The sequence below is a fragment of the Rissa tridactyla genome, chromosome 1 (assembly GCF_028500815.1).
Source record: "Rissa tridactyla isolate bRisTri1 chromosome 1, bRisTri1.patW.cur.20221130, whole genome shotgun sequence".
Classification (NCBI taxonomy): domain Eukaryota; kingdom Metazoa; phylum Chordata; class Aves; order Charadriiformes; family Laridae; genus Rissa; species Rissa tridactyla.
This window is the reverse complement of record NC_071466.1, coordinates 87,457,122-87,469,368: the sequence shown is the minus strand read 5'-3', so window position 1 is coordinate 87,469,368 and position 12,247 is coordinate 87,457,122. Positions and strand designations below refer to the sequence as shown.

The window sequence follows — 12,247 nt, the reverse complement described above, 5'->3', positions numbered from 1 at the left end:
TACAGTACCCCTAATTTGGGATCAGTGTTATTTCTTTGTCATGTAGGTAGTATTAAAAATATGTGAGCAAAAGCTTGCTGTATCTAACTAAAGACATGTTCTTCTAGATGAGAGTGTACATATTTGCTATCATCATAGTCTGAATTCTATCAAGTAGAACAATTTTAGTTTCATGCTATCATAAGTAGCTGTGGTAGGATCCTCAGAAGCAGTTAATATGCTATGTAGTGATTGAATACTGTGATATTGGAAGAGCTTATTTATGATATGCTGATTCCTGTTTTATTTGGATTTAAAAAAAAGACCACTTGCATGTAGGTCTTCTGTGGAAACTGTTACAGAAAATTATTCAAAATTAATTAATCAAAATAAGCATGTTTCACTCTGAATACTAAGTCTTACAAATGTCATGATAAGTGCCCTAGAGAAGTGAAGGCAAGACAGTATGTGAAATACTTCTAAAAGGTAAAGACCTTTTTACATTAAAAGTGTTGAAATGATTGTACATATGTATGTTTGTCAGTACTGGGTTTAGGTTCAAATTTTTTACTCACTAGATTATTTTTTTTTCCAAAAAAACCTGTAGCAGGAGAAACCATTTTATGCAACATAACACCTGTCTGTAATTTCTCAGGTTAGTGGTTTTCTTTTTCCTTTTTGCCTTATGAAAAACATTTCCAACTGTTTTCTGTTCTGAGTAATGGGGCAACTTTTAGTTGGTATGTAAAAGCAAGCTCTGTAATAAATTTTCTTGCGAATTTAGGGAGATTTTGTGTAACTTCTAAAAAATTAATATAAGAAGTGGGGAGTTTTATTTAAAAGTAGTGTTTAGTCTATTGTCTTTTTGATCTTTGGCTTCTTATACACAGTTACAGGTAATAATTACAAACATGAGAAAACAAGAAACGAGTAAGCTATGGTAGACACTAATGTTTGCCGTATTGAGCCCAACTGTATCAGGAATAGAAGTTGAAACAATGTTCAGGAGAATTATTGTAAAAGCCTGCATGTATTTTAAAAGTGTAATGTGACAGAACAGCCAAACAAGGAAAAATGGAAAGAGCAATGATGTGCCCTTTATGTGTGCTAATAAAAATGTAGTAAAAGAAGATTTTGTTGATACGTGTTGCTGCCTTCCAAACACTTTGATTAACGGCTTCTGTGAGAAATACTTAAGAAAATGAAGTCACTTCTGCCAAGTAGCCATATGCTGAGTACCTTATAGATTAGAAAGAGGCAGAGTATGTATCTGCCCCTCCCTCTGTAAAGTTTCCCTACTGGTTGACAACGTAAACTGCTAGATGATTTGCGTGATGTCATGTGTGCCTTCCTGTATGGGTCTTTCTCTATAGCCTGTGTTGAATATGTGGCTGGAGGAAGAGAAGTGTCGTAGAAGTTCCTTTTTTTTTCTCCAAAATGGGCCTACCAGCTCTCAAGGACTGTTGAATGATGGTCTGAATTATGGTATCCTGAAAGTTCTTTAATTCCCAAGGGAATAATTTTGAGTATCACTTTGCCTTTACCCACACATTTTATTCTCGTTGTGGAGTTGGAGTTGTATTAATAGTAATGTGCAGTGCAGTTTTAGTATTTTGGGAAAAAAACCCAAACAGCAAACCCCAAATTAGAAGGAATTTAGAGACAGCCAGCAAAAATAAATGTACAAAAACTAATGAAGCTATTGGAGTAGTTCATTTGTGGAAATAGTAAGTGAAGAGATGAATGAACATTTTCAAAAATAGTAAATGATTAGAAAAGCTAGTGTAAGTGTTCTTATTTTCTTTCTATTGTAACACAAAACAGTGAATTTTTAAATTCTCAAATAATTTTATATGATGTGGTTTAGTGTTGATTTTCTTAACTTTTTTGCCTTTTGGTTTTAGTGTTCTATGTGGGCAAGGTAAAACTTCAGGCAAATGGAGAAAGTAACGCATCACTAAATGTAGACATAGTAAGTGTTCTCTCTTTTAAAACTTTATTGTAAGGAAGGTTGAAATGGGTTTCTTTGTCTACACTTAAAATACTGATACCTTGACAGGATTCTTATTATGTTTTTTATAGTTTCGTTTCATTTCAAATACAGTTTGCAGTACGAGTTAATATTTGCAGTGCATGGATCTACTCTCTCTCTCTTAAACAGCTGCTTTGCAGCTATGTTTTAGAATTCCAGCAAAGTAAATTTCATAGAATCATAGAATCCTAGAATCTTCATGGTTGGAAAGGACCTTTGAGATCATCGAGTCCAACCATACACACACAAAAAAACCCCCCTACAATCTCTGCCACTAGAGCATGCCCTGAAGTGCCAAATCTACACGTTTCTTAAACACCTCTAGGGATGGTGACTCAGCCACCTCCCTGGGCAGGCTGTTCCAGTGCCTGACCACTCTTTCAGGAAAGTAATTCTTCCTAATGTGTAATCTAAACCTCCCCTGCCGCAGCTTCAGACCATTTCCTCTGGTCCTGTCATTATTCACCTGGGAGAAGAGGCCAACACCCACCTCTCTCCAACCTCCTTTCAGGTAGTTGTAGAGGGCAATGAGGTCTCCCCTCAGCCTCCTCTTCTCCAAGCTAAACATGCCCAGCTCCCTCAGCCTCTCCTCATATGAGCTGGTCTCCAGACCCCTCATCAGCCTGGTAGCTCTCCTCTGGACACGCTCCAGCACTTCAATGTCCCTCTTGTCCAGAGGGGCCCAGAACTGAACACAGGACTCGAGGTGAGGCCTCACCAGTGCCGAGTACAGAGGCACGATCACTTCCCTGCTCCTGCTGGCCACTTTCCTACAGTAAGGGCCTGTATTCTTGATATCACCACTGAAAGTAGGGGGAAACCCTGGCAAGTCTGGAGAGAGGAACTGTGTAATTAAGAATCTACATTTAAGCATACAGGATCTTCCTTCGGAAATTAATTTAGGCACTTTACTTAAGAAAGCAAGCATCATTAGATAGCAACAGTGTGGGCATAAATTAAGTTGGATTGTATCCTGGGAATAATTCCTGTTCAGATGCTCATAAATAGGGTATTGTTCTGTACTTTTTCACATGTGGTTAATTAGTTATTAATTTTGCAGTAGGCCTATGTGACATAAGTGTGTCCATTTATACAGCACAACAGATGTTTAAGAGAATGATGTCATGCAAAGCAAGGAACATATAGATTATTCAGTATTGAGATAATACTATGAGGATGAGAATTTTCAGTTATTATAGATAGCGAACTGAAGGGAGAGGGGAAAAAAAAGGATATTAGCTTGAAAAGGACCCACACCCCTGTCTGCACTCAGTCTAAGATTTCACAGGCCAATCTCTGCACACATCAGAGTAGTCGGCAAAATCACCGCAGAGAGCTACTGCACAGGTGCCCATTGAACATTGAGTTTGCGCAGGGGTACTTCCCAGGCAAAAGCCACCTTGGCATTGTGTTGCGTTTCAATGGTGATAATGCCTACTGAAACCATCCTAGTGTGTTAAGATTACGCCTACAGCTATTAGAAAAGCAAGTTTGCTGTGTCTTGAAACTATTTTATCAGAATATTTCTTAGGTAATGTCAATACCATGTATGTCAGGTGATGTTTTCATCATGATGCTTACTGTGTGCATAAAATGTAAAAATAACTGGTAGTGATGGCAACCAGAATAACATACGAATGCAGATCTATAAAAGGCCTTCAGATAAACCTTAATTTATTCCCCAGCCCTAAGGTTAGATTATCCCTACCACATCTTTTACCTCAGTTCTTGACTTCTTATTCCCAGGATTCTATGTTGTCTGTTACTTATCTCTATTATGGAACTTGTCCCATTGCTGCCCTTATACTTAGAAAGTTTGTTCAGCATCTGGTCTAAGCTGTCTTTGTTGCAAACTAAGCCAAATTCCTCTTTTTCCAACATGAGATATAGTGTGGTCACTATCCTCTTGCTCATATCTTTCACAAATCAGATCCTGCTATTTAATCTATACTAGATGAGCAAATTCCTTCCATAAGTGGTGACAACAATATCATGGTACATATTTGTTGAAGTGTCTTAATGAGAAAATGTGCTTCTTATCTTTGGAATTTCAGCCTATTAAAATCTGTGAAATGAAAATGTTTCTTTTAGGGCTAAAAATTACTGGGTTTACTTAGCCGTGGAATTTGTTTCTAACAGGTTAATAACATAGCCATCAACAGTCAAGTTACAAAATTAATTGCAATTCCAGCACCTACCCCACAAAAATTGAGGTGAGTAATTTTGAATAAGGATTGAAATCTTATATTTGAAAAAGATGAAGTGGGACCTTCCATGTGGTTAGCAAACTCTTCACTCTGCATTATTCTTGCACTTCATAAATTAACAATTTCAGGAGTTTTAAGTTATTGGTTTTTAACATACAGTTCATGTTGGTTAGAACAGTCTTAGTTTTGTTTTATGCACCACTGGCATTTGTTTTAAGAAATGGTACATTTGCTGATTTCCCTTTAGGTCCTTCAGTTTCCTCGAGGCTCAACAAGGCCTGAAGGCCTTGTTGTTTATATGCTGATGATCTTAGTAATAGTAGTAGTAGTAGTAGTAGTAGTAGTAGTAATCATAATAACCATAATAATAATACTGAGGACATGAGTTGTGGATTGTTGAGAATGCCAGTCTGGCTGCTGCTCTTCATGAATAAATAGTGTTTATAATTTCAAGGATTCAGTCTGTCTCGTAGGAAAATACTACGAGAACTTTCATAGTTGCATGTTTTTTAATAAATCATAATACATTATATATTGAAACATAATACATTAATAATTATATCTGTATTTTTATTTTATTGTAGTTTCTTCTTTCACAGTCTTTATAAGGAGAGGTTTGAATGACTGAATATTTACTGCTATTCCCAAAACTTAGCCTGAAAATCAAAAAGATGTAATTGGCCAACAGGTCTTTTTGCAGATGAAATCCGTATACCCATATTTCTTATTCTATTTCTGTGGCTTTGAGTATAAATTTAGAATTCTGTTTCAAATGCTTGCTTGTCAAAAGGCAATATTAGGATTTATCTTTTGCTCTTTTAAATAACTTCTAAAGAAGTGGATTAATGTTAAGATATGCGATGACAGAGGGTTAAACTTAGTTGTGGAGTCACTAATCAAAGGCAACTATTAAAATGTGCAATGCTTTGAAAAGTGGATTTACAATGTTAGAACTGGCATGATTTTAAAAAATCACTGATCAACTGGAAAATAATTTTTTTCTTAGTAATTGCTTGTTCTTTTCATTTTATTGTTGCAATTTCTTTAGAAACATAACTAGAAATCCTCCATAATGGTAACTTTTTATTTTAAAGAATTTCAGAGTTCAGAAAAATTTTGCAAGCAGTAAGTGAGGTAAGATTACTAATTACTGTTACTGTTTGGAAAACTTTTTTCAACTTATTTCTGATAACATCATTATCTAAGTATCAGTCCTTTTTTCTTCTGACAAAACAATTTTTTCCTATTTTCTCTTGTCATTACAGTCCTCTGTTATGGAATGCAGTGCAGAAAACCAAAGGTTTGTTGTTAATTTTTTTAATGCTCATATATTTAAAAGCTCATATATTGTCTTGTGATACATCAAGTATGAATGGCTATGTAACAAAAGTAAAAACAAACTTTCTAGGAAGTTAAGTTTGAGAAATAAGCTGGCGAAATATACGTAGGCTGACAAAGAAATTCTGATCCCATTATTATCCTAGCATTAGTGATTTTATTTTATTTTTTTAACCAAACTCTATTGCTTCTCATTAATCTTCTGGTGAAGCACAGGCTTGCTTGCCATTTTTCTTCTGCATGTTTCTATTAGCTGAGTCACATAGCAACTTAACCACTAAGGCTGTGGGATTTAGGACCACCAAACTTTCAAAGCTTGTGAGTACAATGCAACCTGTATGAGGGAATTGCATCAGACCTCCCAAGCTGCTATTCTTCTGCTTGGGAACCAACCATCCTCAGAGTAGGGGAAACCTGAGAAAGTAAACAGTTCAGAGTTTGGAATCCATGGGGTATCAGAATGGCAAGGCTGCTCCACAGAGGTGATCCTGGAAACCCTGAAACGTAGATAATGTCTGTCAATTTAATTGCTACTCACCACTAAATTGCTGGTCCTTTAAAATTATCAGTTTGGAGACACTGTATTCTAAAACAAAAAGTGGAACCTTATTTCCCCGAATACTTGAATTTGGGGGTTATCTTCCTGGGTTAGGGTGAAAGAAAAGTCCAAAACACTAAACGGTAATAGACAGAAAGTCAGATCACACCTTCATGTCACATACTATCAGTAGTTAGAGTACTCTTTTCATTCTTGATAGCTGGAAGAAGCTCCATTTCATCTTTTATGTGTTTCCTTTTCGTTCTCCTGTGTGTTTGAGTTTGCCAAACATGAAGAATTCTTACTGTAGGTTTGCTAGTGTAGGCAGGATTTCACGTTATCAAACCAAAATTGTGAATATGCCACAACTTTAAGTGGGTCATTTAAGTTCTCTCTAAAGTCAAAAGAGAGAACACTGGCTTTCCCCAGGTGATGGAAGTTTCATATACACTGACATAGCCACCTAGGACACTTGCTAGTTCCTCTCTGGAGTTTCTTTACAGTAACAGTGGAGATTATGTTATTATCTTTACAAAATTATCAATTCTTTAATGGCTAACATTAATTAGGGAGGACCCCATTTAAGAATCAACAGTGTCTGTAGAGAAAAGAGAAAATAAGCTGCCACAAACTGATGTATTACTCTCCTATTTAGCCTGACATAGTGTTTTATGTGCATTAAAAATATCCCCAAATCTCAAAGAGCCTAGGAAAAATTTTCTATCACACTTAGCATCTGTGTTAATGTGCTTTCACTCAGTATTTGATGTTAGTTTCGTCTGTTGTAAAGATGAGGCAGATCTGTTTCTTGAGTCTAAAGATTTTTCTTCTCATTATAGTATACAGTGCAGTTTCATAATGAAGCTGGCTGAGAGAGAGAATATAAGCAGTTTAACAGACAAAGCAGAAATAAGTCAACTTGGTAAGTTATGCTTTAAACATAGTCTCATCACAGTTACCTTTTCAGATTAAATTTCATATCTTTACATGTGACCTTCAAGTAGCTAAAAGAAAAGATTGTTACTTATTTTAGATAAAAATAATTTTTTGTTGGACAATATTAATACATCAAAATGCAGCCTTCTGATTTTTGGGTGGGCAGGGGGAAGATGTTTAAAAAAAACTTTGGTGTGAAATTGCTGACTACATTAATAAAGCAGACTTTGAAATGATTAGGTGTAAAATTACTTGAGAACGTAAACGTGTTACTGAAATGGCAATCTGAATTGTAAAGTTTATAAAGTAGCCAAGCTTTCTTAGTGATATTATGACAGGATGGAGTGGTGACTCATACCATTTGTCTCTGTGTTTCAAAAGATGTAGCTTTGCATTTTGGTTTGTGTACAATAACAAAAAGAGAAATCTGTACTTGTCAAGCATTGAGCAAAAATCTATTGCCGTATTCTGACTGGTCAAGATCTGTTTTGCAAATGTAATTTCAGGAAAAAACCCTCAAAATCAATTATGCAATATACACTATTATTTAAAAAACATAAAATACATGCTTATTTGAATATCCTACTTAACAGTATTAGCAATTTTTATGCTTCAGGATAAATTAGGTTAATGCTTCTTTGTCATCTCAGAACGGTGCTGCTGTTCGTCACTGAAGTATTGTTCCTTGACTGCTGAAGAATTACAAATGTAGTAAGTATAAATACAAAATTTGAGTTGCTTATTTCCTAAATTTCTTAATGCATTAATAGAGTCATCTTCCATTTGCAGTGTGATAGCCAGGAAGGACTCCACAAAAACAACCTGACAGGCATTTTCCTATGTAGTTTCCTTCCCATTCCTCTCTTCCCTTCATCTCGCTTCTCTTCCCATTTTTTTTTCCTTTTTTTTTTTCCCCTTTTGTGTTCAGCATTAGGTCACCTCCAGAATAGGCAGCAAAGGCACTAGTAGTATTTATGGACTTACTAGTTAATAACTACAGCAAAATAGAATGTAAGAACACTCAAAATGTTATGGAATTCACATTTGTTACTAGAGCAACAATCCAATCTGATTGATTTAAAAATACACATCATTAGTAGTATGTCCATATTATTTACATATATTCCTTTATTATCACTAATTTTCTTTAAAATATAAACAATGTTAAATTTAACATGCATTTTTGTGTTTTGTTTTTTTTTTTTACAGTACCATAGACATGCCACCTCATTCTATATGGGTTCCTTTCCGTCGCTCTCCTCTCCGTAAAAAGACTTCACGCAAATCTAATACTTTTGTTTCCCCCACTACGCTTTCTTCTAAACAAAGCCCCACAATTAGACCACTGATCCCACCATTCACAGAAATTTATTTTTCTGGAACTCTCTCCGTATCTCCCACTACAAATCCTCTCTCTGAAACTTCTACCACATCTACTACTGAAACTTCTGTGTCTTCCACCAGTGTTACCACTACACTTCCCTCTTCTGGGTCTGTTGCTCAACCTACCATGCCAACTTTTCCTTCTATAGCTTCTAATAAATCTGTCACTATTTCCACACCTGCGACAAAATCTGTGACTAATGCTGGTTTCTCAATTAAATCTGATGCTGCATATCTTACCAAGCCTATTACAATAATTTCTCCGTCTGTAAATTTCACTAAACATTCTGCAATTTCCTCTTCTGAGCTTCCCCTCAAACATCCAATAGTAATTCCCGGCTTTGAAACTTCCACCAAACCTGTTGCACAAATTCATCCTGCTACAGACTCAACTGTACCTATTTCTCATAACAAAAACATTACTGCAGGACCTATTCTTCCCCTTACTCCTTTCACAATAACTTTGACCCCTACTGTTAGTCCTGTCAACCATTCTGTCTCAGCTTCTCATCCTCATTCTACTGCTGATGGCCATGGTAGCCTGCCTAATGGGAGCACAGGTAAATATGACATGTAAAATGATTATTTATTTTTTTTAATTTGAATACGATATGCTGAATTTGCTTTTAAACTTTATTATAAACAAGATTATATATCTGAGCTGTGACCTTCCAATTACTGTGAAAAACCTGAGACAACTCTCACAAGGTGTATACTTATTTTAAAATACATTCTGATGCCTTTGGCCATGATGAGCGATACCTCACCCTGCACATTGGTTGGTAACTGTGATAGATAGGTGCTGTGCTAAGTTCCAAATAGGTACCCTTGACGGAAAAAAACAAGTTACAGCGCCAGGTAGATATTTTTTTTACTAAGCTAGTATTTAAAATATTGCGAATCAATGTTGGATCTTCCTTAAAATACTATTGATTAGGAATATTGTAAGTGGCTACGTATTTACCTATGAAGATTGTATGCATCTTTACAAGCTCCTTTTCAAATTGCTGACCTTATCTTGATTTTATCCTACTTTCAGGCATCCAGTGGCTAAAAATCCAAAATAATAGATTATTTAACATCACTAATGGTCTGATGTGAGGAACTTTGTTATCAATAAAAAGCAGAATTAATGCTGGCCATTTGAAACCTTGCTTTATGTTTTCCTAAGATTTAAAGTATCGCTATCTGCAAAGTAGCTGATGGGGAGAAAAAAGGATTCTGTCTCACATAACATGTTGAGAGACCTTACAGGTTGTCATAAGGTTTGTTGGTCAAGAGAACTGCTTAATTTTTCTGCCTCTCAAAGCTTACTTCATTTGTTGAACACAATGTTTAAATAAACACACAACTTTTCTTTTGTCACAGGAAAGATACTGTCAGCTACCACACACACAACTTCTGTACATACTACCACCATTAATGTCACCACAGCGGAGCAAATTGTGTCCAAAATAGAAAACGATTTAGCAGCTGGAAAAGTAGAGCCAAAAGATGTAGAAAGGATGATTAATGAAGTTAGCAAAGTCCTGACCACTTCTCAACCATTACCACCCCGAATTTCTAACAGGTAGGTCATTCTGGTAATAGATTAAAGGTGTGTTGTATTGACTGTCTTGATAAATTGACTTCAGCAAGTTTCATTTTTTTCATAATCATAATCCAAAAGAATATTTCTTGTTCTTTAAAGTACTGATATAAAATGGAAGGAGTATCATTCTAGTGTTACCAGCTCTACTATAATATAATGCTGTGGAAAACAGCGTATTTTTTTGTGTTGACACCACAGTGGTGAACAGAGTCCTCTGTATTTTCCATTATGCTTGGATTGCTTCTCCATAACCACAACTTGCCTAAGAATTTTGAATGTATGTGTTTGGTAAAACTAAGTATCTCTTTTTCTTAACAGAATTATAAAACTGGTGGATTATATTGGTTTAAAACTGAATTTTTCAGCAACATCTGCTGATTTTGCCTCCCCTTCCTTGGCTCTGGCAGTTGTCAAAACCAATCACATCCGCTCCAACGAAATGTCTTTTGCTGTCCAGGACTCTGCTGATCTCCAGGTTAAATACTGAAAATTCTAAATACTTAAAAATTCTCAAACATTTAAGTATTGATGTTTTTATATTTATATGTAACATGGGTTTGTTTTGTATTTATTTTCGTGTTGGTTTCAGAGAAAAAATACTTTGTTTTTGAAGCCCTACATTGTTTTTCCTTTCATTTTGTATTATGGTGTAAATAAGCAACATCCTTAGCAGAAACTGGCATTTGACTAATAAACTGTTACAGAGGGTACAGCCAGAACACCGAATGGACAGAGTGCTTGGTGGAGTAACTTTGGCTTAAAACCCCTGAATTATGAGTCACTTCATCACCCACCCTGACAGCACTGAAATCTGTCAAGGAGTGTTGCCGGATGGCTTCATCTGTTAGAAGGAGATTAATTGCAGAGGGTTCCAGGAAAAAACTATTATGTTGCTTAGATAATGACATTCCTACATTTGTTACCCATGACTAGTTGGTTTCACCAAGAAAGATGTGCTTAGAAAGTTTGGATCCACTTTGTCTCACTCCAAACCTCCCTCCTGGTTGAAGAAATAATTTGGACCAATCTTGGAGGCTTAAGCACGGAAAGATGGAAAGTTCTGGACAAATTTTGGCACGTTCTGTCCTCTAAGAGAAGGACATAGCTTAATGTAGCGTGACCTATAAGTAGCACTGGAACTGTTCTGTGATACTGAAAATGATGCCAAATGTTAACGTTTGAGTTCTTTTCTATTTTCTTGCAATGTGTGGTGCATGAATCTGAGATGACTAGGTAGTGACGAAAAACAGATATTTGCTAAGTAGTGATTTTCTGGAAGTCTCATGGCACTGGCAATGAAATACAGAGAATTTTCAACAAGTATCATCTAGTTAAAACCAGAGCAGCAGGAATACTTTTATGGAATTGATTTGGGATTTCTTTGGTGGCTGTCTAAACTGGTGATCTCCGAACTGGGGTGCGTCCATCGCGGTGCAGGAAGATAATATTTTTTATGTGATTAATGAATAAAAAATATATTTTAAAAAAAATAATGTTCAATCTTTATCTCTTCCTTTTAAAATCTCTATTTTTGTGTATGTTTTATAACATGCATTATATATTAGTACAGTACTACGTGCATGTAACTTACAAATAGATAGATATATTTTGAGGTGCATGCTCAAAAAAATTTTAGGGCGTGCATGATCAAAAAAGTTTGGAGACCACTGGTCTAAACAGAAGAGTTAAACCACATTGTTAGGGCACTGTGGAGAGTTCACACTGTTATTCCTATTACAACCATTCTTTGAATACACAGATAATTTCTTTCTTCAGTTCTGCTGATGTTTCACATCTCTCATAACTCTGAGATGATGATATTTTTATGTGACTAATGTGTGACAAGAAGATGTTAGAGATTTTGTACTAAACAAAGCTCTCTGTCCTATAAGTACAGCACACAAAACTGTGCGAAAGTTCAGATTTTTTTTTATAATGTTAGATCACTAAGCTCTTGAGATATCTGAATTGTAGCTTATCCAGTTTATTATTGTCATTTTTGCCAGATGATCATAAAGATAGGGTTTATGTTATTAGGTTCTACTTAACCTACTGTACTTAACCTATTGACAAATAATGGCTATTTACAGTTTTTCTGAATTCTGACATATTTCATACGGAGTATAAAAATTCTTGCCTTTGCAGGCATTTGTCCTGTGAAATGTTAATCCCCCTACACAATTACGTAGATTTACCTAGGTTGTTGCTCTTCACCTTTTGCAAATCAGTATTATCTGCCACTG

The 12,247-nt window shown here is 35.6% G+C and overlaps 1 protein-coding gene across 4 annotated transcripts in view; it reads left to right on the top strand.

Moving 5' to 3' along the window:
• The window catches only part of ADGRG2 (adhesion G protein-coupled receptor G2), a 60,232-nt gene that overhangs the window by 33,870 nt on the left and 14,115 nt on the right, over positions 1-12,247 (top strand). For all 4 annotated transcript variants that reach the window (XR_008463478.1, XM_054183454.1, XM_054183468.1 and 1 more), the window contains exons 8-17: positions 587-634; positions 1,884-1,951; positions 4,151-4,224; positions 5,313-5,352; positions 5,484-5,518; positions 6,934-7,016; positions 7,681-7,741; positions 8,240-8,973; positions 9,782-9,983; positions 10,323-10,479. Coding sequence is in view for 3 of the 4 variants with exons in the window: in XM_054183454.1 (XP_054039429.1) it covers positions 587-634; positions 1,884-1,951; positions 4,151-4,224; positions 5,313-5,352; positions 5,484-5,518; positions 6,934-7,016; positions 7,681-7,741; positions 8,240-8,973; positions 9,782-9,983; positions 10,323-10,479 (1,502 nt within the window). In the remaining variant the exon portion in view is untranslated. The remainder of the gene's footprint in view (positions 1-586; positions 635-1,883; positions 1,952-4,150; positions 4,225-5,312; positions 5,353-5,483; positions 5,519-6,933; positions 7,017-7,680; positions 7,742-8,239; positions 8,974-9,781; positions 9,984-10,322; positions 10,480-12,247) is intronic.